Source organism: Danio rerio, chromosome 25, assembly GCF_052040795.2.
Source record: "Danio rerio strain M-AB ecotype USA chromosome 25, GRCz13ab, whole genome shotgun sequence".
NCBI classification, from domain to species: domain Eukaryota; kingdom Metazoa; phylum Chordata; class Actinopteri; order Cypriniformes; family Danionidae; genus Danio; species Danio rerio.
The window spans coordinates 8,472,501-8,499,590 of record NC_141045.1 but is presented as its reverse complement, the minus strand read 5'-3'; the positions used below and the strand labels follow the sequence as shown (position 1 = coordinate 8,499,590).

At 34.8% G+C, this 27,090-nt stretch overlaps 3 protein-coding genes and 2 long non-coding RNA genes across 6 annotated transcripts in view; 2 read left to right on the top strand and 3 right to left on the bottom strand.

Moving 5' to 3' along the window:
• The first annotated feature begins 2,226 nt into the window (after positions 1-2,226).
• LOC147830785 (uncharacterized) lies at positions 2,227-9,200 on the top strand. Its single transcript, XR_015526171.1, has 2 exons — positions 2,227-2,342; positions 9,070-9,200. It is a non-coding gene; the product is annotated as an uncharacterized LOC147830785 (long non-coding RNA).
• ifitm5 (interferon induced transmembrane protein 5) lies at positions 3,160-5,276 on the bottom strand. The gene is given in 2 exon segments (NM_001177312.2): positions 3,160-3,600; positions 5,036-5,276. Coding segments are annotated over 2 exon segments (429 nt in total). The 5' UTR covers positions 5,243-5,276; the 3' UTR covers positions 3,160-3,378.
• On the bottom strand, positions 7,179-17,543 carry cat (catalase). Of its 2 annotated transcripts, none has more exons than XR_015525516.1 (13): positions 17,306-17,500; positions 15,957-16,128; positions 15,112-15,222; positions 13,816-13,946; positions 13,081-13,185; positions 12,868-12,993; positions 12,269-12,460; positions 11,211-11,363; positions 10,031-10,990; positions 9,090-9,811; positions 8,899-9,006; positions 8,700-8,783; positions 7,179-7,792 (listed from the first exon to the last, which is right to left on the bottom strand). XR_015525516.1 is itself a non-coding variant. In NM_130912.3 (13 exons), exons 1-13 carry the CDS (start codon positions 17,369-17,371, stop codon positions 7,730-7,732), a joined length of 1,581 nt encoding a protein of 526 aa, NP_570987.3. In that variant the 5' UTR covers positions 17,372-17,543; the 3' UTR covers positions 7,179-7,729. The 2 variants fall into 2 exon arrangements, 1 of the variants encoding a protein (NP_570987.3); NM_130912.3 differs by having other exon boundaries at positions 9,090-9,220; positions 10,852-10,990; positions 17,306-17,543.
• A 4,115-nt stretch (positions 17,544-21,658) lies between these two features.
• The window catches only part of syt12 (synaptotagmin XII), a 22,091-nt gene continuing 16,659 nt past the window's right edge, over positions 21,659-27,090 (bottom strand). The window contains 5 exon segments of the mRNA NM_001128733.1: positions 21,659-21,940; positions 22,929-23,062; positions 23,181-23,301; positions 23,422-23,637; positions 27,040-27,090. The exon segment at positions 27,040-27,090 is cut by the window's right edge and continues 330 nt beyond it. Of these exon segments, the coding sequence (NP_001122205.1) occupies positions 21,767-21,940; positions 22,929-23,062; positions 23,181-23,301; positions 23,422-23,637; positions 27,040-27,090 (696 nt within the window). The 3' untranslated portion in view covers positions 21,659-21,766.
• LOC141380883 (uncharacterized) overlaps positions 22,163-27,090 on the top strand; it is an 18,803-nt gene continuing 13,875 nt past the window's right edge. The window contains exons 1-2 of the long non-coding RNA XR_015526170.1: positions 22,163-23,670; positions 27,055-27,090. The exon at positions 27,055-27,090 is cut by the window's right edge and continues 348 nt beyond it. This is a non-coding gene — a long non-coding RNA (uncharacterized LOC141380883). The remainder of the gene's footprint in view (positions 23,671-27,054) is intronic.

The window sequence follows — 27,090 nt, the reverse complement described above, 5'->3', positions numbered from 1 at the left end:
ACAAAGTCCACTACAGAGGACACAAGTCTCAAGTGGGGTCTCAAGAGGATATATATATATATATATATATATATATATATATATATATATATATATATATATATATATATATACAGTTGAAGTCAGAATTATTAGCCCCTTTGAATTTATTATTTTTTTCAATATATCCCAAATTATGTTTTACAGAGCAAGGAGATTTTCTCAGTATGTCTGATAATATTTTTTTTTTTCTGTAGAAAGTCTTATTTGTTTTATTTCGGCTAGAATAAAAGCAGTTTTTAATTTTTTAAAAAACATTTTAAGGTCAATATTATAGAAGTGTCTTGAAAAATGTCTAGTCAAATATTATTTACTGTCATTATGGCAAAGATTAAATAAATCAGTTATTAGAAATGAGTTACTAAAACTATTATGTTTAGAAATGTGTTGAAAAAATCCGCTCTGCGTTAAACAGAAATTAGGGAAAAATATACAGGGCGGCTAATAATTCATGGGGGCTATTAAATCTGACCTCAACTGTACACACACACACACACATACACATTTATAAAAATATATATAATCACATCATTTTACTGAGGAGAGAAAGAGAAAGAAAGAGAGAGAGAGAGAGAGAGAGAGAGAGAGAGAGAAAGTTATGAGCATTATGAGTGGTACTATGTAAAAAAGTTTTAGGAACATTTATACTGAAATAATTATGAGATTATGCGAGTGTATTTTTGTGTATTGAATATTTTATTTTGCATTCAAATTTTACCATTATGAAATTATAAACAATACATATTAATGCGCATGCATAATTTAACGACTTTTAATAGCATTGACATATTATTATGAATATTACAACATTTTTAAAGACAGTTTTCACACTTATTCCCAATTAAATTATTATATAATATCATGTTGCATTTTATTATATTTGGATGAAATGAATTGCACCCAGACAAACACTGTCAATATGTTTTCTCAAACACTGCAGTTTATTTTCTTGCTTCAGGCAAATGAAAATGACTTTGAAAGCATCTGAAAACATCAACTAAACACATGATCTTTAGTTTGACTCACTCTGACACTTATTTAATTAAAATAATTACAACAAAATTACCAAATTACAGCTTAAGGATGCAATTTTCGGTGATATGGTGGCTCAGTTATCACTGCTGCCTCACAGTAAGCCCAGGCTGGTTCAAGCCCCGGCTGGGTCAGTTGGCATTTATGTGTGGAGTTTGCATGTCCCCCCTGTATGGGTTTCCTCTGAGTGGTCCAGTTTCTCCCACAGTCCAAAACACAGACACTATAGGTGAATTGAATAAACTAAATTGGCCGTAGTGTATGTGTGTGAATGAGAGTGTATGAATGTTTCCCAGTACTGGGTTGCAGCTGGAAGGGCATCCACTGTGTAAAATAGATAAGTTAGCGGTTCAGTCCGGCTGATGAATGAAGGGACTAAACTGAAGGAAAATGAATGGATGCAATTTTTAACCTGTTCACTTGCATCAAAAGGCCTCAGAGATTTAATTGACAGTTAAAATGAAGAATCAGCAAGAATCTACACAAATGAGAAATAGACTCTCGCAGGCAGAGATTAACGTGTGTGTGTGTGTGTTAACTGCTCTTTAATCGAGCCCCTGCACATCTGTGTCCACTCTGTGCACCGACTGAAATAGAAGGGGAGTGAAGGTTGGCAAACAGCTCTGTCATTTAAATGATAAAAATACCAGTGGAGCCGGGAGGAGCCACCGCTGGAAGCACAGGCGGCATGGAGGAACATTACAGAGAAGTAAACCACAGCAGCCCTTCTTCAGTCTCTTTTATAGGAGAAACACAAGCCCTCAGCATAGAACCCATGTTCAGAACCAATTAACTAAATACAGCTTAAACTAGCTTAACATGACTTCTAACTTAGCTTAAGATAGAAAGAGTGGCCAAACCCATTCAAAAGCAGGATTATATGAACCTGGGAGACTGGGAAAAAGCAAAGCAAATTCAGGAATTTAAATAATAAATATATAATATTATATATTTATCATTATGTTTTTACTTAATTGGTAAAATAGTTTTTTTTTTTTAAATCACATTGTTTTACCGAGGAACAGGTTGTTCACTAAAGGGAATATTGCATCTTTAGAATCATTAGTTCGTAAATTACGAATCAATATCGCTAAATTCGCGGACGTTAATCGTTTAAATATCGCGGGCAAATTAACGAAATTCTGTCGTCGTCATGGAAACGCGCGTGAGGGCGATACAAACATTACAAACGGAGGTTTGTTTGACGATCGTTTTTAAGCACAACAAACTTCAGTATTGTGTGAAACAGGTCAAGAACGCTTTAGGTTCAGGTATGTAATTCTTTAAGTATTTAACTGACCATGGTTTTACTATATAAAAGTAGTTTAACCATGGCATTTTAAAAACGGGCTATAAAAATGCTAATAGCAGCAAGGTTACAACACATTTAACGTTAGCTACTAAGGAAACCAGGATTCATTTTGGTAAGAGAATATGACGGCCATCACATATGAAGATCACATATTTCTGTAGTTAACTTATTGACAACATTTGAATAAAATAAACGGCCACATTACAAAGAACTGGCTAAGTTAGGCAGCAAATGTTCACAATTGAATCATTTTCTGTGCAATTTCTATGTTAGTCCAGATTACTTGAATAAGTGTGAACACTAATGTTCAAACATTTTGCCACATCAAACCCTTAAAAGAGGACCTGATGTGAAAATTTGCAACAATAAAAAGGACAAATGAGGCATAGCTCAAATTCACCAATTTAGGTAATGTAAATGTTTGTTCTGTTACACATTTTTAAAGTTCTTAACTCATAAATAACCTCACGTATGCACTATAGATTGCTACTTTTTGGGGGATTTTCAAAAAGATTTGCCTCACATTAGGATGAAAACCCTTCTACATTTCAGACCAGATGCTAAGTTTCAGAATACACATCACAGACATAATTTTTGTCATGTGAACACACCCTAAAATTAAAAAAATATCAGTTCATAATACTGTTAACAGGCATTTTCCCTGTTTCTGTAACATTCAGCATACAGCTAATTGCCATTTTGACCATACTGTAATTGATTATTTAATCCCATAGGAGACAGAAATCTGTTTAAAGAGACACAAGTGAAAAAAATCTTGAGGATATTAAATATTTTATTAAATACTACAGAGCCAATTTACTTCATAAAATAAAATTGAGGATTAGTTATACAGTACATGGACATGAATTAGGGAACAAAACAAACTAAATAATGAGAAATTCACACAGCCAAGGAAAATAACATGCTGATAAAGTAGAGGGATGAACAGTCCAGAAGGTTTGGAGGTGGTGGTGGGTTTGCTCGAGTTGCTCTGTCTACCTGCTGAAGAGCTTCATGAAGCTCTGGAATCCATCCTCACCGAAGAAATCAAATGTTCCCTCTGAGCTTCCCAGATGCACCAGAAGCAGGACCAGCAGACCCAACACCAGCAGCGGAATCAAGAGGTTCCAGCCCGAAGCAAGAATGTTGTACCACTTGGCCTTGTCTGAGCATTCCTGCGCTGCACGCATGTCACCCAGGGTCTTCTGATCTCGAGCCTAAAACACAAAGAATGGAAATCAGAGTATAATTTTAGCACATAAACTTCTTAAATATAGAGGATTCAATTATCAAGATGTTATAAAAAATGTCCTTGAAAAAAGGTTCTTATAATCTTAAAAATGGTTCTTAAGTGGTCTCTCAAACCTCAATGGAAAATGTATTTTTGACTGCATTTAGACTCTTAGAAAAAGTTTATTATTATTATCCTAAAATGATTTTTCACATTAAACATTTTAAAGAATGTTCTTCTTTGCACTTAGTGTAGGGAAATGTATTTGAAAACCTTATTTTTAAGAGTATCCATTCCTAATATGGTTTCTGAGGTGCCCTGGGGTTCTTCAGAGATTAAACACAACTAAAATAAAAGTTTTAAAAGGGGATTCTGCAGCAGTAACCTAAATGACCAGTTCTTAATAGAAGCGTGTTTTTTTGTGTAAAGAATTAATTAATAATCTAAAGAACATTTTTATTATATGTTTTGCTATTGATGATTCCTTAAAGAACCCTCAACATTCATAGAACTTAAAAATAAGAATGTTTCTTAGATTACTAAAAAATCTCTTCACACTTTGCTCTCAAAAATAAAGTTTTAGTTTGTTTGTTTGTTTTGTCAGTGACAAGAACCTCAACTTTTTATTCGACAAATAGCTTGTTCCAAAAAGATAAAAAGAAGAAAAAAAGAAAGTTATTTTATGGTTTCCCAGTGAAAGCTCTTTTTCAGAAACGACGTTTGAAGAAACCAAAATAGCCCTTCTGACATCACCATGGGAAACACATTTTGGACCTTTTATTTTAATGTGTAGAACCTTTTGTTTTCATGGATATAAAAGGTTCTATGTGGAACCATTTATGCCAATCTAGAACCTTGATTGTTCCTAAATCAGATTGTCAGAGTAATGTCGTTAAAATAATTTGTTTCCCCAAAAGACACTTTTAGTAAAAGATAATTTTCCACTTTTAATAATCCATGAATGATAAAAAGTTTATTTACAGACCATCAATTGGCAAAAAACTAAACAAGAGAGAAGTGTAAATTTCTAGAACAAAACAGAAGAGGAGTGTAAATTTCCCAACAAGTTTCTGGCTTCTCTAAAGCAATAGCAGATGCTTTTCTGAACAATCCCACGGAACTGACAGAAACTTTAACATCCATAGAACCCTTTATTTTTAAAAAATCCTAATAGTGGATTCTTTTAAATTTGTTAAGTTCAATGAAGGATTTTTTTTAAGGATCAAAGATGGTTCTCCAATGACACCACTTCAAAAATCCTGCACTGTTCAAAACATGTCTTCCATGGCAACGGTCCATTTTCAGCGTTAATCAGAGCTTTTCATCATGTGACCTTCAGGAACATTCATAAAAAAATAAAATAAAATAAAAACTTTTGAATGAGCCACAAAACAGATGAAGATATCGGTGCTGAAGCTCACCTTGATGGAGTAGATCAGAGCCATGAAGCCCAGGCAGCAGAAGTTGACGTAAAGAGTGTTGCAGAGTGACCAGACCAGGTAGTCATTTGGTGGCTTCTTGCCCGCATGGCTCATGTTGACCACCGTGGAGCCCCCAGCCTTACGGCCGGCCTTACAGTTGGTGAGCGGAGTGCAGTCGTTCACGTAGCTGTACGTGGCGTTATCCATCCTGGAGATCAGCGGTCCAAACTCCTGGAAGAATACTGAGGAGAAAGATGAAGACTCTACTTATACAACACTGCAGATAGGTGGAGTCGCAGAGATGGAGAGAGCGAGAGAAGTCATTCATTATGTGGTTGTGTTGCTACAGAGATCAGGGCAGGGAGCTGCTTCTAAAGATGGACCCGTTTCGACAAAATCTCTAGGTTTGACCAAAAAAAATGCACAATTTAAATGTCAACAGACTATATGTACCAAAAAAAAAAAAAAAAATCTAAATAGATGCATATCAATATAAAACTTACAGATATATTCACTTATACCTTACATACAATCACTTGCAAGTTTATAAAAATGATCATTTAGCTTTTAAAAAATGTGACCATACCAGACTTCTGCTTCCTTTATTTTATGGGGAATTTAAATGGGCTTTTCACTCTCTTCATTAGAAGGAAACTACAGACAAGAGGTTTTACATAGCCATACATGAACATCAACAGATCCGGAACACCAAAGACTAAATATTTAGGAAGCATAAATAAAGAGTGATGTTTATTTTAAGGACTATAGTATTCTGTTAACATTATCTGAGGATCCTATGTGAGAAAATGGCGCCCTCTTCTGAGGAAACACTAAAAACGGAAAAGGCTTTACATGAATTTCAGTATTTTTCTTTTATTTAATTGTAGTTACAAAGGATGAAAAAAATATACAGTAGTCAACATTTAAAGGGGACCCTAAGACAAGAATGGGTGGTGATCAGTAATGTTAGAAATTTAATTCAGAATCATGTTTTTTGGCACATACTCTGCCTCAAAAGGCTTGTTTAGATTTTTTTTTTTTTTTTTAATGCAATTAACTTCTATTTCTCCATAGTTTAGATCCGAGATGCCCAAACTAGGGCCCACAGGCCAAAGTTGGCCCATGGTAACCTTCCATTTGAGATCGTCAATTCAAATTTACTGTAAGCCTTTGTTTGTTTTATTGTTAAAATCTGACTGAATTGAAATGTTTCAAATAAATGGTGTAAATTAATCAGATTTTGTTTAAATGTACATACCGTCACCCGACAATGTCGAGACTTTGGGCAAATCAAGTCAAAGAATCAAGTCAAAGAACTAGTGCATTTAGCATTGAACACCACTGTGTTATGAATGTGATTATGTATTTACTGCAATAAGTTATCATTTAAAACATATTGCATTAGTTAATATGAATTAAAGTAATGTTTTCTGTTTATTTTGAAACGTTATTAAATAAATCAGGAAATTACCCATGGTAACTTTATTGTAATATAGTTTTGTATATTTACCTTCGGCCCCTCAGATTCTATCCGCTTGTTGAGTGGTGACGCGTTTGTGACGTATGTAATACTGTTTCCGGGCCCAAGCCGCTATTCATTTGAGTGGAGAAATCATTCGTTTATGATCATGTTTTATTCCTATCACACATTAGAGTAAATTGTATATAAAGTCATAGTGTACACAACAGTCTCTGGGCTTGCTGCATAACAAATACCAAAAATGTAACAATTTATAAAAAAAATTAATCACTTTCTGGCCATCGGATATTAGGTATGGACATCTATACTGCGATCGTGATTTTCGAAAGTATTAAATCACTTTGTAAACATTTATTATTAGCATTTCATGAGTCTCCCCATTCAGTTGAACAGAGCACTTGGACCCGGAAGCCGCTTCGCGTAACGTCACACTTAACAAGCGGATTGTTATTATTATTCTGTGATTGTTGTGGTTGTGTAAGTGTTTCACTGCATATCATATGGTGTATGACATAAGATTTGAATTTGAAAAAAGGTTTTGATCAGCCAAATGTTGAATATTGTATTAATGGGAAAGATATAGGTTTTCAGTGAATTTCTTAAACATTTTAAATGGAAAACACAATGAAAATAAAAGTTCAAATGAATCCACAACTCAGTCACTGAGATCAAATATTATCATTTATTAATTACAAAATGACAAAACGAGTTACATTCATATTATGAGAACCGAATTATATTCAGTCAAGGCAGAAAGGACGGCAAACATTCATTCCATCTTAATTCAGCTTAAAAACTGCATAAGTAGCCAAGGTTTTTAGAAATTGTGGAGAAAAAAAAAATCAAGTGTCATACAGTATTAAACTACACACAGTTGCTTTGATTCTCAGATTATTATTGGCTATTCTACATTTCACAGAAATCAAAATGCAGAAAGATACTGAAATAGGCTGATTTAGTTTGGATTGGCTCAAATCTGTATGCAAAGGCCCCCATTTTGCTTGAAGGCATAAATCAAGATTAAGGAGTCAGTGTTGCATTTGCTAAGATCACTTGTGTTGTCAATTGGCCATATTAGATATGTCTGTATTTCTAAACCATATATGGAATGAATTAGGCATTATAACACTATATCACACTCTATAAGAGAATGAATCTGTGTGTGTGTGTGTGTGTGTGTGTGTGTGTGTGTGTAGTGGGACGTCACTTTGTAATCACATCTTAGAAGCTGCAGCCACAGCAGACGCTCCACCACGTGAATAAACATGAACAGTGTTCTGGAGAGAGAAAAAACACATACATACCAGTGTTATTTTCTAAATATAACACTGTAATTGCGAATAACCTGACAAGACTTTTGCTTATTTTTTTATATAATAGTTTGATAGTTCACAATTTAGACTTTCAGTTTTAAATATTTTTATCCCATGGTAGAATAAGCTACCATATTTTAGAGCAACTGAAAATAATATTACTAAGGGCTTTTATTAATATTATTATTTAGATTTTTCGCTTTTACTTTAAGGTTTGGCATTCATCTTTTGTCATTCATATTAATTTTATAAAATTTACCATTGTGTGTTTTGTTAGTTTTGGTTTTTAGTTCTTTTAGTATTTAGAAGTCACAAATTGCGGGAAGTACTGCTGAAAGTAGTTTAGAAATGACAAGTAAATTCACAAATTATGATATGTAAACTTAGAAATTATGTTACAAAATGCGAGAAGTCATCTTTTGAATTGAGTAGTCAACTCAGAAACTTTAATATGCAAACTTATGAAAAGTAAACTAGCATGTTAACCTACAAGTTGCAAGTAACTCACAAAATGCGAGAAGTAAACTTAATACCTGCTAGAAGAAACATATACATTGCAAGAAAGTCACGAACTGCGAGAAGTAAAGTCACGAACTGCGAGAAGTAAAGTCACGAACTGCGAGAAGTTTGTAAAAAACAGTCAGATAGCTATAATCAGGATGTAGACTAAATAACACAGTAAAAAAAATATTGCGATTAATGAAAATGCTCTTCAGTACATTTTACAAGAAAATATAATTTCCATCTTTCTGTTCAAAATAGGAATATAATGTGTTACTTGCTGTATCTTCGTAATTAATAACAAAATATAAACGGTTTCTACATTGCCGTGTACATTAAAGTGTATGAGACTGATTAAAATGTTTTCTACCTTTTTCCCTTCAGCGTTGTGTTTATCCAGGAGAGCCTGAACTCGGTTGCCATAATCAGAGTGAACAGCCATCAGGTTTTGCACCTGTAAAAATACAAAAATCCACCTGAATCCTCTAAAATCAAGCAGTGTATTATTTTCCAGGCCTCCCATCAATGTGACCTAAAAATGTCACAGACTCTAAAACAAAAGATCATACCATGCGTTTCTGGATGAAGAGTTGAGCTCCTTTCAGATGCCCGGCCATATTCTGGCACAGGCGCTCTCTCTCGGCTTCATTTAGCACCTGAGTGAAGAACGTGCGCACCTGCAGGATGGATCAGAGAGAGACGTATTATACTTCACTATACTTGTGACTGTCTGTACACAGATACACTTTCAGCAACACACTTGGGTCACGTTGTCATCGTCTGCGCTGTTGTATCGGGCCACATCAGGAGACACTTTACACTTTGACTCAAGGAAGCGTGGCTGGACGTCAGGAGCACTGAAGCTGTTGGGGTAGTAGTTTGGAGCTCCACCTACAGGACAGAACAGGAACTGGTTTATCTTTTAACACAAACTGCAAGATCCAGGCTTACAGAAGGTAAGGTTTTACTTTAGATGGATGCTAAATATTTAATGTATTTTCGGTATTCTGGCTTTTGGCTTGCAATTACAAGTTTCATAACTGTAGGTTATAAATTTGAAATTCAATTTTTTTTCTTTTGCAAGAAGTAAAATCTTTGCCAAAAGTAAATTTAGAATTGTGAGAACTAGCAAAAAAATAAAAAATATTGTGAGATGCAAACTAAATAAATCTTAGATTTTGCAAGAAATTGCCATATGCAACCTCGGAACTTGCATAAAGTAAACTTACAAACTGTGATGTGTAAACTCAGAAATTCTGAGAAGCAGCTCTTGAATTGTGAAAAGAAAACCAAAAAATTGCAATATGTAAACTTGTGAAAAGTAATCAATAAAAAAAAAAAAAAAAAACCTCACAAATTGCAAAGTAATAACTCACAAATTGCGCGAAAGTAAAAAAAAAAAACACAAATTGCGAAGTAAAAAACTCAGGAATTGCAATAAAGTAAAAAATAAAAAAAATTCACAAAATGCAAAGTTAAAAACTTAGGAATTGCAATAAAGTAAAAAAAAAAAAAAATTCACAAATTGCAAAGTTAAAAACTCAGGAGTTCCACGAAAGTAAAAAAACTCACAAATTGCGAAGTAAAAAACTCAGGAATTGCAATAAAGTAAAAAAAAAAAAAATTCACAAATTGCAAAGTTAAAAACTCAGGAATTGCAATAAAGAAAAAAAAAAAAAAAAAAATTGCAAAGTTAAAAACTCAGGAGTTCCACGAAAGTACAAAAAAAAAAAAAAAAACACGAATTTTAAAGTAACAAAAAAACCCCCCAAAAAACTTATGAATAATACAAAAAGTAAAACACATACAAAATTGCAAAGTAAACTTAATTGCACTAAAGTAAAAAAAAAAAAAAAAAGTGTGACTTAAAAATCACATATTGTGCAAAAGTAAAAAAAAAAAAAAAAAAAAAAAAAAAAAAAAACACAAAAATCACAAATTGTGTGAAATTCAAACTGCGAAGTTAAAAAAAAAAATATATTTTTTTAATTATCACGAATTGTGCAAATGTAGAAAACTCAAACTGCTTAGCAAACTCTAAGTAAAAACTCAGCAATTGCGAAAAGCAAACTTCAGAATTGCAAAAAGTAATCTCACAAAATGGAAGTAGAAACCTACGAATTGTAAGAAACTTAAAAATTGCGAGAAATAAACACAAACTCTGAAAAACATACCCATAAACTGCTAAATGATCAAACCCATATAAATTCAACTCGGGAGCTGTGAAAAGTAAACTCACAAAATGCAAAAAATAATCTGAATGTAAACAGAATTGTGCACAGTAAACCCAGAATTTATAGAGAGCTAATAAAACTTAAGCATTACTTAATTCTGAGAAAAGAGGGAAAAAAGGTTTCCAATAAAAATCAGACCAATGAAATATAAGCATTTGAGGTTACTCATCCTGATCCAGCATAGCAGACAGATGTTGCATTCTTAATCTGAGTCAGACTAATACCATTTCCAACCCAAAACTCTACCTAGTAATTGAAATTAAATGTTTTCTCTTGTGCGTCACTCACCCTGGTTGTCATGCATGCACATGGGTCCATCTCTCTGATAGTTTGCCACACGGGTGCGGTACGGGCAGTTGACTGGTAGTTGGAGGTAATTAGCTCCGAGTCGATGGCGATGTGTGTCTGGGTAGGAGAAAAGACGCCCCTGCAGCAAAGAATTGAGTAATTGCAGTATTTAGTCATTCTTCTAATTACTCATTAGACAATGATGCTTTAATCTAAAGGGATTTACAGGACTCCTATTACAACTAACCACAGTTTAAGTACATTAATAGCCAACAACATCTTTTGTGAACTACAACCCTGTGGAAACGTCTCTAGTTATGTTGCTTAATAGGTTTTGTAACACAGATGTACAAACGTACCTGCAGCATCTTGTCTGGGCTGGGCTCAATGCCGGGTGGCATGTTACTGGGATCAAACGCCAGCTGCTCAACCTCCGCGAAATAGTTAACGGGGTTTCGGTTCAACACAAAACGCCCCACAGGAATCAGAGGGAACTCTTTATGGGACCAGACCTGAGAAATACAGATTTAGACATCAGGGATGGACACGCAAAATAATTTTTAATTTGACTACTTTCATCAAGACTATGAATTGATGCAAATGTAAACAAGTGTTAACTTAAATACTATCAAACTTATAAAAAAAATAAATAAAAAAAACCCATTACAACCAATAAATAAAAATAAAATGAAAAAACATTTTATAAATATATATGCGTGTGTCTGTGTGTGTAATAAACTTTTTTTCATTTTAATTATATATATATATATATATATATATATATATATATATATATATATATATATATATATATATATATTAAAAAAAAAAAAAATTATATATATATATATGTGTGTGTGTGTGTGTGTGTGTGTGTGTAATAAACTTTTTTTCATTTTAATTATATATATAAAAAAAATGTATATATGTATATAAATATATATATATATATATATATATATATATATATATATATATAAATATATATATATATATATAAAAAAATTATATATATATATATATATATATATATATGTGTGTGTGTGTGTGTGTGTGTGTGTGTGTGTGTGTGTGTGTAATAAACTTTTTTTCATTTTAATTATATATAAAAAAAAATTTATATATATATATATATATATATATATATATATATATATGTGTGTGTGTGTGTGTGTGTGTGTGTGTGTGTGTGTGTGATAAACTTTTTTTAAATTATATATATATATATATATATATATATATATATATATATATATATATATATATATATATATATATATATATATATATATATATATATATATATATATATATATATATATATATATATATATATATATATATATATATATATATATAAAATATAATATAATATATTATAATATATATATACACAATATAATATATATACGGCTACCTTGGTCAAATCAAATGGATTCCACTTCCAGTTTTCAGCCTGCTCAAAGGTCATAACCTGGATGTAGAAGGTCCAGGATGGGAAGTTGCCATTGGCAATGGCGTTGTAAAGGTCTCTGATGGAGTAATCCGGATCAGTGGCAGCCAGACGATCCGCTTCTTCAACAGGAATATTCTTAATGCCCTGATTAGTCTGCATGATAAAAAAATGTGTTTAACTATGTGTTTTCATACAATATACCAAAATATTATTTGGATGAGGAGATTTCCCCAAATTATTTTAATTAATATCAAGCAATATTAAACGATATTTTTATTTAAATTACATTAACTACAGTAATAATTATACAGTAAAAAACCCTGAAAAATTACTATGAAAAAATAGTGTGTGTGTGTGTGTATAATATATATATATATATATATATATATATATATATATATATATATATATATATATATATATATATATATATATATATATAAAAAGTCGCTCGCTACACTGCAGGCACTTTAAAAACACAGCAATTCCATTGACAACAACAGAAAAAAACTCAGCTCAGTGCTTAAAAACGCTTCTGTGGACACTCACAAACTACGTACCTTGTAGTGGAACTTGCAGTACACCGGCTGGCCCTGAGCATTGACCAGTTTAAAGGTGTGGGATCCGTATCCGTTCATATGACGGTAGCCATCGGGAATCCCTCGATCACTGAACAGGAAAGACACCTGTATATATGCAGAAAACAACATGAGCGAGACATTACGACTACAGGAACAAGAAAAAGCTCAATTGGCCTTCTTCTGCATCCTTACCTGGTGCAGCGATTCAGGACGCAAGCTCCAAAAATCCCAAACCATGTCCGGATCCTTCAGGTGAGTCTGCGGATTGCGCTTCTGAGAGTGGATGAAAGACGGAAACTACAAACACAGATATCCTGTAAATATCAGAACGAGACTTAAGGTGCTACATGTAAAGGCTGCTTTATACCTCTGCCTCGAGTGATCGCCGTGACTCACGGCGCAGGCCTTGCACATAGCCATGTATTTATAATTCTGCGTGCTGTTTGTGTTGCTCTGCAATAGCACTTCCGAAACGCAAGCAGGTTTTTCTGTTCCTCTAAGTGGATTTTCTTCGTGGGTGTTTTGTATTTTCTAAATGCTATCTTAAAATGTACAGGTAGCTAAAACTCGGCTCATTTAGAGGCGAGAACCGGCGGATGTGCAACAATGTTAATCATAAGGTAAACACTAAACAAGCGTTTCCAACTGGATCTCCTTCATGGGGCTCCACACTTATAAACATTTGCTCCATGGGGCTTGGGGCTCTCAGCACCGCCCACTCGTCACGGCTACCAAGCCGACCAATCACAGAGCTTGCACAACGCATCATTGCAACATGTAGTTGCAGTTTTTGAGAGGTGCACATCAGCGTGGGCGTCAGCCACGGAGAGGGCTATGCGACCCCGCGAAAGCTGCGCCAGACCATATGAGTGTACTTGACAGAAGTATAAACCAGCCTTAAGGCTGCATAACAACTGGGAGTGTTACCAGAAGCGTATCCCTGATAAAGAAGATGGGGGTGTTGTTTCCTGTAAGATCCCAGTTGCCCTCATCGGTGTAGAACTTCACTGCGAAACCACGAGGATCTCGGACAGTATCTGATGACCCAGCCTCACCCGCTATAAACAAACAAGTTTTAGATCAGGAAGAATAATTTCACATTTAAAGGCATAGGTTACCCTAAAATGAAAATTTCCTCATTTATTCTCTTTCATGTCGTTTTAAACCTTTTTTGAATTTCTTTCTTCTGTTAAACAAGAAGATTTTTGAAAAAAAATGCTGATTGCTGGCATTTATCGACTAGCATAGCAGGAAAAAAAAAAAAATTTACCATTAAAGTCAATGAGTGCCCGTTGGCAGCATTCTATTAAATATCTTCTTCTGTGTTTAACAGAAAAAAAGAAACTCGAATATGTTTTGAAGTAGTGAAGGGCGAGTAAATGATGGCAGAATTTACATTTTCGGGTGAGCTATTTATTTACCTTCATTACACCATAACTTTAATGCACTAAAACAAATGTGTTGTAAAATTAAAACACTTAAATGATTAATGATTAAAAAGGAAAAAATAATACAATTTCATTCTTTAAATGTACTTTCCATAAATAATGTGGAGACTTTCTGTGCACATCTTTAAAAATTAAGTCTCTTAACAATTATTTGGACTGCCCAACTTTCAAACAAATGGATCAAAGCTGAGAAAGTGATGCTATAGAGATTTAAAGCATATTCAGTGCAAGTAAAGGATACCTCAATGTTTCAAATAACAATTTGTGAGCTTAGTGTTACATTGTCATTCAGCCAAAAAAATAAAATAAACCTCTGTAAAAATAAAAACAAATACATTTAAAATAGTGGCAAAGATTTCAAATGATAAGAGTTTTATAGCTGCACTGTCTAATAATTTGTCGTCTAAATATTTTTGACAAATCATTTTGATATATAAACCCCTTTCTGCACTGACATTTCAGTGGTCTTCTGTAAATCATGATAGAAATGTACAACAGAAGTTCAACACATTCTTATCCTCAAGATAAACCTGTATTACACTTTTTAAAATTTCTATATAAATATTTATCAGTGTTCAAAGGTTCTACACTACTTTTTTAGAATGTTCCTGTTGGCATGTGCTCTTTACCCTCTTACAAAACCATCTGGCTTTGTTTCAAAGACCTGAGCGCCTTGACTTGTGTTACACCACTATTTCTAATACCAACAACACCATTGATCCATCCAGAGTCCAGACTCCACTGGGAACATTATTATATTCATAGAGAAACATACCCACTGTGGAAAAGCGGACAGCGATCGGTGTCGTCTTTCCAACATGCTCAAACACTTTGGCTTTGGAGTAGCGCGTGATGTCGTGAGTGACTTCGAAGTAGCCAAACGCTCCTGTGAAAAGAATAACAGGTGCCATTAAGACTAAAGACCACTTACAAGCTCTAAAAGAGTCCCTATTATTGGTATACATTTGTTTTTTTTTTTTATTTAGGTGGGTATTAGTTTTGATGATGATTTGATGTAAATCTATAATTTTATTTGTTGGACACCAGAAAGAATAGCCACTATGTTGGTAGTGGCTAACAAGGAGCTAAATAAACATATACTTTGCATCCAATCAGACTGCAGATGTAATGTGCCAGTACGTCCAATAAGATTAAGCTTTCAGGCTTATATTCTATCATTTAAAAGACTAGGACCGACTAGATGTCTTACAAGAATTTTAGTTCATTCAGAAAGGATGCTTTAAAATGATTATAACACAGAATACTGAAAACTACAATTAATTACACACCAGCTTTCAGAATCAATCATCTAAAATTATTTAAAATTATTCATCAAATCAGCATTTAAAAATAAATAGAAAACACTTAAGACTGTAAGACAGATGCTGAAAACACAAATCTGACTGAATCACAGCAATATTTTTCAAATAGAAAATAATTTTAAATAGTAATAATATTTCACAATATTAATGCTACACTTTGTTTTTGATTAAATAAACCAAGCCTTGGTGAGCAAAAAAGACTTTCAAAAACAAAAGACTCTCACAATCCTTTACTTTTAAGTAGCTACTCTACATTTACTGCACTGTCACTAAATCTGAAGCTTGTATTCACATTCACCTGCTCCTTTAGCATGCACGACTCTCTCTGGTATCCGCTCTCGGTCAAAATGGGCCATTTCATCAGTAAACACCACATCCTGGACCAGCAATGGCCCACGAGGCCCTGCTGTCATCGCATTTAACTTGTCCCCTATCGGGACTCCAGCTCCAGTGGTCAGGACATCCGGACGCTGAAAAAAAATGAAAAACAGTGAGAATGTAAAGTTATAATCAGCTGTATTCTGCATGTAAACAAACTAAATTACATTATATTGTATGATTAGTTACGTTTATCCTTTATATATGAGACCATGCACTCACAAAAATAACAATAACATTTTATTTTACAATCACCAACAGGACAAAACGTATTTTCAGGCTTCTGCAGTGCGTTATTCATTTCAAATTATGTCATGGTATTAACCTTATTCAATTTAAATATTATAATAGTGTATTAATAGATTATATTTAACAACAAACAAACAAACAAACAAACATGTTGTGTCCCTTAAGTAATCACGTTATATAAAATTGCATTGCCAAAAAAACTTCAGTGTTTGACCTGAAAACGGTGATTAAATAGCCATAATTGTCATTTATTTACTTATCTGGTTAAAGTTCAACTGTTGCAGAAGTAAATAATGTTCTCTGTCGCGTCAATAAAAGGGGAAGGCCTTGCATAGCTTCTCATTTTTGCAAGAGTTTATAAAAATGATTCGGTGAACGAGGTGTCAGTCACACTATTAACCAATCACGTTAGAGAGTAGTGGGAGGGGGCGGATTCTTGGCTAGCTTCCGCTTAAGCAAGTCGTTGACCCACTTCTGTTAAATTTCACTGAAATTATGCAACAATTTTTTTTACGTATTTGTGCAAAAGCATGTGCTTTATCACTGGTTAATCTTATAAAATTCAAAGCATATCACCATGCACAAAAATAAGACCACAGGGAAACAATCTGACTTACGATTATGCTATATTATATTCATATAATGTTTACGTGATTAAATCTCAACATTAGATAGCATCTATTGCTTTCATAAATGCATATATTACTTAAACGCTTCATTAGTTAAGTATTTGTTTGCAGAGATGTTATGCAGCCTTTTATCTCTACAGACACTCTTTCAAGTCTGAATTTCGCATAAAATCTAAAGTAACTCAACATTTCAGTGTCATTTAGAGAGGTTTTGCACGAGAAATTCAAGTAAATATATTAAAATGCTTCGAGTTTGTTTGTTATTGCCCTGCGACCTTTGACACAATTTCGCACTGCGCATTAAAAAAACAATGGAAAGCATTTAAAACCCTCAAATGTGAACTCATATTACACACAGCATCATATCTAACAAATTAATCCTGCAGCAGACCTGGGAACCGCGACCCTCCTTCCACAGTTTCATCTGATCCGTCGACTTTTCTCTGTCGTCTGCCATTATTCTGCTCTTCAGTGTGACAAAACACGAGGCAAAACTACTGCGGATCCAAACCACTGGACTCGGGGTCTGTCTGGAGGGTTGTTGGTTATTAAGGTTGGTAACCGTTTGCTCTTTGTACTTGAACTTGAACCTCTTATATCATCTCCACCTAAATATTCACACTGAAGGGACGTGAACGTTTCACTTAAGTGGGCGGGGTTATGTGACCAAACAGGTGTTTCTTATTGGCCAAGCTCGATGGATATACATACACTCTGTCATTTTAAAGGAATAGTTCACATATTAAAAAATGTTGTGATATCTAGTTAATTATGCACTCAACGTGTACATGACATCTTCCCCAGTTACAGAATATAAACAGAAACAAGTCAAATGATTCATATTTTCATTTTTAAGTCCCCTTTCTGTGTATTTGTTAGTTCAGTGGATTTAAGACTTAATATTTAGACTTAAAACATCCCTCAAACGCATTTTAACGGGAAGCAGACGAGACGAATAAGAATGAAATCCTTGTAACAACTTGAGGCAACATTTATCAATGGTTTGGTTCATAGATGTGGGTTTGGTTCAATTTTGGTCACTCCTAAATTCTCATATTTCTGCTTTTGCCAATGCTGTGAATTGTCTAAAAGACATTATTTTTCATTATAATAACCCCAATGCTAAATCCCTGGAACACATCATACATTTTTAATCTTATATGGCAAATTTTTCATTCACAAACGGAAATTCGCAAATAATTACCCAATCTTTGCTCAGTTTAGGATAGAATTTAACTCCTTCCTAAAATCACTACATCTTATTAAGAATAAAAAAAACTAAGATTTCTGAAATATTATGCAGATGTATTTAAAGAAGATTCTCGATTTTAGTTGCTTTCCTTGTCATTGTAATTTCATTTATTAAAATTTTGTTTAATTTAGTAATTTTAGTATTAGTATTATTTTATAATTATTATTAATACTATAATTCTATTAATATTTTTCCCCTCTCTGTCGAATGGTATTATTTGTATTTGTATGTGATTTATTAAAATTTTGTTTGTTTAATTTAGTAATTTTATTATTATTATTGTTTTATAATAATTATTAATACTATAATTCTATTAATATTTTTCCCTCTCTGTCGAATGGTATTTCTATATGGTATTTGTATATGATTTTTGTATTTGTATATGATTTTATATATTTTTTTCTTATGACTATGTAAACTATTGAGCTTTTAAAGATCTGTCTGTGATCCCTTGGACTTTATGATGTTATTGTCAGTTCAAGTATTAATTGAAAAAATTAACTGAATAATTTTATTAAGTATTAAAAAAAAAATATATATATATATATATATATATATATATATATATATATATATATATATATATATATATATATATATATATATATGGTTTAGACAAGATTTTTTTTTCAGCGCTGAGCTTTCTGAGCAATCACACTCGTTTCTGTTGAGCCTATAAAGGCAGTAGCCAATCAGAGTGGATTTGATTAGTTATCGCTGAAAACGTCGGAGTTCAGCTCGCGAATTTTCTCATCAATAGTATTTTGTTTTGCAGCTTTGGTGATTATAATGTGAGATTTTATTTTTTATTTCTGTGCAGTTATTTTGTCATGAAGTTGCAGCCTTTATACGCTGTGGTGTTCCTTTTTTACTCTTTGCATATTTTATGTACATGTACACTCACTTGCCACTTTATTAGGTACACCTTACAAGTAACCAGTCTGAGATGATTCACGCTTTATGACGTGGTCCTGCTTTATTGTCCTGCTGGAAGTGCTGGCCACTGTGGTCATAAAGGGATGGAAATGGTCAATAACAATACTCAGGCAAGCTGTGGTGTTGACACAATGCTCAACTGGTACTAATGGGCCCAAATTGTGCCAAGATAATCCCTTCCACGCCATTACACCACCACCCCCAGCCTGAACCGTTGATACAAGCCAGGATGGATCCATGCTTTCATGTTGTTGATGCCGAATTCTGACCCCACCATCTGAATTTCGCAACCAAAATTGAGACTTATCAGACCAGGCAATGTATTTCCAATCTTCTATTGTCCAATTTTGGTGAGCCTGTCTGAATCGTAGCCTCAGTTTCCTGTTCTTAGCTAACAGTAGTGGCACCCGGTTTGGTCTTCTGGTGCTGTAGCCCTCAAGGTTGGACATGTTGTGCGTTCAGAGATGCTCTTCCGCATACCTCGGTTGTAACGAGTGGTTATTTAAGTAACTGTTGCCTTTCTTTCATCTGGAACCAGTCTGGCCATTCTCCTCTGACATCAAAAAGGCATTTGCACCCACAGAACTGCCGCTCACTGGATTTTCTCTTTTTCAGACCATTCTCTGTAAACCCTAAACATGGTTCTGCGTGAAAATCCTAGAAGATCAGCAGTTTCTGAAATACTCAGACCAGCCCGTCTGGCACCAACAACCATGCCACATTCAAAATCGCCTTTTTCCCCGTTCTGATGCTTGGTTTGACCTGCAGCAGATCATCTTGACCATGTCTATGTGCCTAATGCATTGAGTTGCTGTCATGTGATTGGCTGGTTAGAAATTTGCGTTAACAAACAGTTAGACAGGTGTACTGAATAAAGTGGCCGGTGAGTGTAACTCTTATTTCAGTATAGTTTTAACAACCTTAATATATGACAAAGGGCACAAATAAAGTTAAAATGAGAAGTTAATGATTATAAAATTGACCTTTTAAATAATAATTTACTTCTTATTCAAACAAACACACAAGACAAAAAACAACTGACGTCATATGAAACAATCCACATAAAGCATTTTTATTTAAACAGTTCATCTGATTGCAATAAGTTCTACATTACAAGTGCATGCATCGTAAAGATCTGTTTGATCATTCTTTTTTAAAACATTAGATGTACACTGCAAATAAGAATATTGCTTCTATTAGGGTGAATTTGGCACAGAATGATGGTTAATGGTGATAAGCTTCAAACATTGTTAGTAGTAAAACTGAACTCCACACTTCCTTAAATCAAACGACTTCACTGCAAGAAACTCAAATCTCCCCTTCACTCAACAAAACACTGACGTCGGATGTGATTCACAGATTTTGGAATGAGGTTTTTACATTCTGTCATCAAAGTATGAATTATTGCGGCAGTTTAGATGATTGTAGATTTTCTTTCGTGCCGTGTTTATACATATTCCAGGTTATGCAGAGTGAGATTAATGCATTACAAAGTACAAAACTACAAAGTACATGTTCCTGTGATGAAATGACATAAGAGACTACTATTTATTCTTCAGTAATCCCCGTAACAGTTATTGATTTTGTAATTACTTGCGCTACATATATGATTTCAATGTACTAAGGCTAATTTAACAACTATAAGGTCCAACAACAAATATACTATTGATCTAAAAGCACTTCTTTTCATTTTGACATGCTAACCAAGTATGAAGACGGCCGAAAAACGGTCTCTTTTGTGAAATGTGAAAGAAATTCAAATGTATGCACTAAAAAAACCATCTCAACTTTACTGAACGGCACAAGCAGTGTGATAAAGAGTGTGAAAAATTGGCCACAGGAAAATAAAGTCTGCTAAAGTTACAAAATGAATGGGTAAATTATTGATTAATATGTCATGTTATTACTATTTAGAGTAACTAGTAATCACATTGCAGTACAAAACATAAAGAGGTAATTATTATTAAAAGGCTTCTTTAGCTACTTCCTCAACACTGATTTATAAAGTACTTGCACGCCTCCTTGTGGTAAAATTCATTAGTCAAAATAAATAAATAATAATTAAAATTTTGAGTTAATGAAAAATAATATTGCAAAATTAAAAAATATTCGATTTGCTATATTGATTATAATGATATATATTTAAAAAAGGAGCACCTCAATGCTTCGTCTGTGATATTTAATGTGGTTCAATGGCGCCACCTTTAGGCTAATAAGTGTCATTGCACTTGCCTGAGAATAGGAACAAACAGTCCCAGCGTTGTTGTTACACTTTAAAGTTTAAAATATGTTTAAGCAGACACAAATAATAGGAAGAACAATCCTATTTAAACCCCTAATAATAATAGAACTAAACATAATAGTAATTTACGGCCAAAATAATATGTATGTTTTTATTATGCGTCACTGTTTAGTACTACAGAATGTGGCTACTGCAATCTCTGTCACATTTTACACTCAGGCTGGAGAATAGGACCAGCCACCCTGTTATCATATGTAGAAATGAAGTTAACCTGGATAAGAAAACCTGGATTTCAAAGACGCTTACAGATCAGATCATGCTGAGCCGCCGATTTCTCTCTCTTTCCAGATCCATCCACGGGACACACACTGAGAGGTCTTTACTGTGAGGACAGTTAGACAGTAGGCTCCATGCAGACAGGCTTAGGTCCTCCGCAGCGGGTGCCACATTGAGACGGGTTTGCGCAGAGTCGCCAGCATCTGGTTCCAGTGAGTGATTCCCATCCCACTGGCCTCCGGGCCGATGATCACATGACCTACGTTTTCACCACGGCCGTCCTCTGTGCTCTCAGCGACCGTCACTCTCAGAGAGAGATCCTGAAAAACAGCAACACTGACAAGAATTAGAGATGGAGAGAGAGAGAAAGAGAGTGAGAGAGAGAGAGAGAGAGAGATATACAGACAGACAGACAGACAGACAGACAGACAGACAGACAGACAGACAGACAGACAGACAGATAGATAGATAGATAGATAGATAGATAGATAGATAGATAGATAGATAGATAGATAGATAGATAGATAGATAGATAGATGAACAGACAGATATATGGATGGATAGATGGACAGATGGATAGATAGATAAATAGATGAACAGATAGATGAATGGACAGACAGAAGGATGGATGGATGGACAGATACACAGATGAACAGACAGACAGATGGATGGACAGTGGGATAGATAGACAGATGAGCAGATAGACAGACGGATGGATAGACCGACAGACAGATGGACAGATGAACGAAGACAGATGGATGGATGAGAAGATGGATAGACGGATGGATGGATGGACAGATAGACAAATGAAGAGACAGACAGAAGGATGGATGGTTAGATGGATAGATAGATAAAAAGACAAAAGAATGGATGGATGGACAGATAAACGAAGGCAGATAGACAGACAGACGGATGGATGGATGGATGGATGGATGGATTGATGGATGGACAGACAGAGAGACAGATGGACAGATGAACAAAGACAGATGGATAGACGGATGAATGGATGGACAGATGAGCAAAGAAAGACAGACACAGACAGACACACAGATAGATAGATAGATAGATAGATAGATAGATAGATAGATAGATAGATAGATAGATAGATAGATAGATAGATAGATAGATAGATAGATAACTGAAAGATGGATGGATGGACAGATGGACAGATGAACTAAGACGGACGGACAGATGAATGGATGAATGGACGGATGGATGGACAGACATATAGATAGAAGGATGGATGAACAGATAGACAGATGGATGGATGGATGGATGGATGAATGGATGGACAGACAGACAGATCACCTGCAGGACGACAGCTGGCACTGAGAAGATCATAGCCTCATTGAAGATTGGATTAGTATCATCCCTCTTTATAGACGTCTTTTTTTTACTGATCTTCCTGCCGTCCTGGAGCAGGTACACCTTCACAAATGGATCTGTTCAGATGGAAAGAGCCAGCATTCAGTGCACACTTTTTACCACAGCAAAGGAAACATTCCTCCCTATCACCCAGTCACAGTATCTATACTCTAATGCTAGCTGTGAGCTTCAGACCTGCTGTGGTCTTTCCATTAGTCCAGACCAGGTTCTTGGCTTTAGCGATGACCACGGTGAGACGCTCTGCAGTGGGCAGATAACTGAGAGACAGCAGGATCTCTCCCACAGCGTCCACAGCCTGAGGAGAAACAAACAACTAGCTCAACACAACACTACATCAACTTATTGAGCTGCTGCTCTTAACAGAATGATTTTATTGACTCAGTTCAGGAGGATGGAGGATGCAGGAGTGACGCACCTTGTTGATGTCTTGTAAATAGAGCCAGGCGTTAAACGGCCGATACGGCAAATCCAGATCCGACAGTTTGAGTTCTGCCACTCCAGCAGTGATGTTCCTTTCGTCTGAATCCACACCAAAGGTGGAGAATCGCAGACTATTCTCCTCCAAATTGACTGATTCCAGAGGAACAGAGAAACGCTCGTCAAATACCACGGTGAAGGCGTTCCTCTGGACCTGCAGAGGAGAATCACAGAGAGAAATGTTTAGGTGTTAGTGATGATAATGTTGTAAACCGCCCTTAAAACTTAATATCATTAATAATATCAGCATCTAAAATTAAGACTAAACCCAAAACTTATTAAAGTCGGTTAACAAAAATAAACACAAGATTTAAATCTCAAATAGAAATAAATATTAATATATTATTTTATTGGTTTAATAAATATTCTAATTAATTGTTAACTTGGCAATTAAAATAATTAAAATGTTATAATAACACATTTAGAAGGATGTTGTTCATTTCATTGTTACTATATACACTCCCGGCCACTTTATTAAGTACACTTGGTCAAGACCAAGCATCAGAATGGGGAAGACATGGTTGTTGGTGCCAGACGGGCTGGACTGAGTATTTCAGAAACTGCTGATCTACTGGGATTTTCCTTCACAACCATCTCTAGGGTTTACAGAGAATGGTCTAAGAAAGGAAAAATATTCAGTGAGCGGCAGTTCTTTGGGTGCAAATGCCTTGTTAATGCCAGAGGTCAGAGAAGAATGGCCAGACTGGTTTGAGCTGATAGAAAGGCAATAGTAAATCCAATAACCACTTGTTACAACCTAGGTATTTAGAAGAGCATCTCTGAACACACAACACATCCAAACTTGAGGCGGATGGGTGACAGCAGCAAAAGACCACACAGGGTGCCGCTCCTGTCAGCTAAGAACAGGAAATAGAGGCTACAATTCACACAGGCTCACCAAAATTGGACAATAGAAGATTGGAAAATGTTGCCGGTCTGACGAGTCTCGATTTCTGCTGCAGCATTCGGATGGTCAGAAGTAGAATTAGGTGTCAACAACATGAAAGCATGGATTTATTCTGCCTTGTATCAGCGGCTCAGGCTGGTGGTGGTGCTGTAATGGTGTGGGGGATATTTTCTTGGTGCACTTTTTGGACCCATTTGAACCAATTGAGCATCGTGTCAACGCCACAGACTACCTGAGTATTGTTGCTGACCATGTCTATCCCTTTATGACCACAGTGTACCCATTTTCTGATGGCTACTTCCAGCAGGATAATGCGCCATGTGATAAATCATCTCAGACTGGTTTCTTAAACATGACAATGAGTTCACTGTACTCAAAGGGCCTCCACAGTCACCAGATTTCAATCCAATAGAGCTCCTTTGGGATGTGGTGGAACGGGAGATTCACATTATGGATGTGCAGCCGATAAATCTGCAGTAACTACGTGATGGTCTCATGTCAATATGGACCAAAATCTCTGAGGAATATTTCAAGTACCTTGTTGAATCTATGCCATGAAGGATTAATGCAGTTCTGAAGGCAAAGGTTGGGTTCAACCCGGTACTAGTAGGGTGTACCTAATAAAGTGGCCGTTGAGTGTATATCTATTCAGAAACTGACAAATGGTCAGAATAACAAATGTTATTTTGATGACAAATTAACAACACTTTTTTTTCAGAGTTATTCCACCAAATATTGGTCACAAATACACAGCCCACAAAATGACAAATTATCATATATTTCATATACAGTATAAAGTGACTTTTCAAAACAAACAAACAGCACATTGCAAAATAATTTGAATATAAAAATAAAAAAGTCCCACCTTAGAGTTTTAATTGTATGAGAAGTCATCACTACAGGGAAATGAGCATGGCTTCTCAAACAAGAAAACTGTAGGGTGGGGCTTGATTTTGTCTATGGGATTTTATTTAATGGTTGTGGTTTGCTATCGGTGGATCTCTTGCCAGCAAACTTTAATCAGAGAAAAGAACTATTTGACAGACAACAAAGAAACAGATAAAAGATTTATGATAAATACTACATAAGACAAACAAATAAAGCAGTGACTTTAATATGAGAGAATTGTCCTGTGCATCGTTGGATTTGCTCTTCAGTGTTTTGCTTTCAGCAGTGACCTTTACATTACACTGAACTAAACTGAACTTCAACTGTGAAAACTGGACTGAAGCAGTTTCAGTTTACTAGAGCTTCATCTACAGTTATAGTCAGAATTATTAGCCCCCCTGAATTATTAGCCCTCTTGTATATTTCTTGTACATCCCCAATTTCTGTTTATCGAAAATAATATTTTTTCTCAACACATCTTAACATAATAGTTCAATAGTATCTGGATGCAGCCTTTATGATGCAAGCTGAGACTGCATCACTCAGCGATGCAATGTCAGACACAATGCACTCAAGTGGAGCTAGTGATGTCACTGTGACGGGTAGGGTTAGGGTTGGGGTTAGGTGAGCCCATTAAAAAGCATTGGATGCAGCCCAGATTGCACTGCACCAGGTCTGCAGCCAGACCCCTTTCTAATAGTTTTAATAACTCATTTGTTTGTTTTTTCCTGATAACTGATTCTAATAACTGATTTGTTTTATCTTCGCCATGATGACAGTACATAAGATTTTACAAGATATTTTTCAAGATACTAGTATTCAGCTCAAAATCACTTTTAAAGGCTAATTAGGTCAATTAGGCAAGATAGGCAGGATGCGGACTACAGGGGAGTTTGGGGGGGATTGGCCCCCTTAATTAACGCTTGATCCCCACTGAAAAACATCAAACCATGTATAGGGGGGGTTCAGCTTTTTAATACTGAGAACGAATTACCTCTGTTTTGTATTTTAAATAATAATGTTAAGATTAAAAATCTGATTAATAATATAAATAAACATTTGTCCACCCCTATAATGGTTCATACCACTGTGAAAGCATAATTAGTCTGTGAGAAAAACTAATTTACATTAGTTAACATAAATGTTCACAAGACAGTTTTCTCGTAAAATAGCTGTTTGTTTGTACATAGAGCCTAAAATTAACATCAAATTAGATGCATAGTTTGACTTACAGTAACCTCAGAAGTAGCCAATCGGATACTGTAGGTCACAATACACAAAATATGCCACAAAACACTGAAAATGTAATTATAAATTAGATGTAATTTGAATAAAAACATACATTTGATTCACTCAAGGATGTTTTACAAAAACTAACATGACTGAAAAAGTTGACCCCTCCAATTGTCATTGTATAATTTGCACCCTGAAGTTAGGGTAATTAAGTCATTGTATAATGATGGTTTATTCTGGTGACAATCGAAAATAAATGTTGCTTAGGGGGTCTAATAATATTGACTTTAAAATGATTTAAAAAAATTAAAAACTGCTTTTATTCTAGTTGAAATAAAACAAATAAGACTTTCTCCAGAAGAAAAAATATTATAGGAAATACTGTGAAAAATTCCTTGCTCTGTTAAACATCATTTGGGAAATATTTGAAAAAGAAATCATTTTAACTGTATGTTAAGCTACTTTGACACAATCTACATTGTAAAAGCGATATATAAACAAAGACGAATAGATAAATTGAATGAATACCTGCGTGGCCCCCAGGTTGATCTGCTGCGGGACGAGTGTGACGGTGATGAA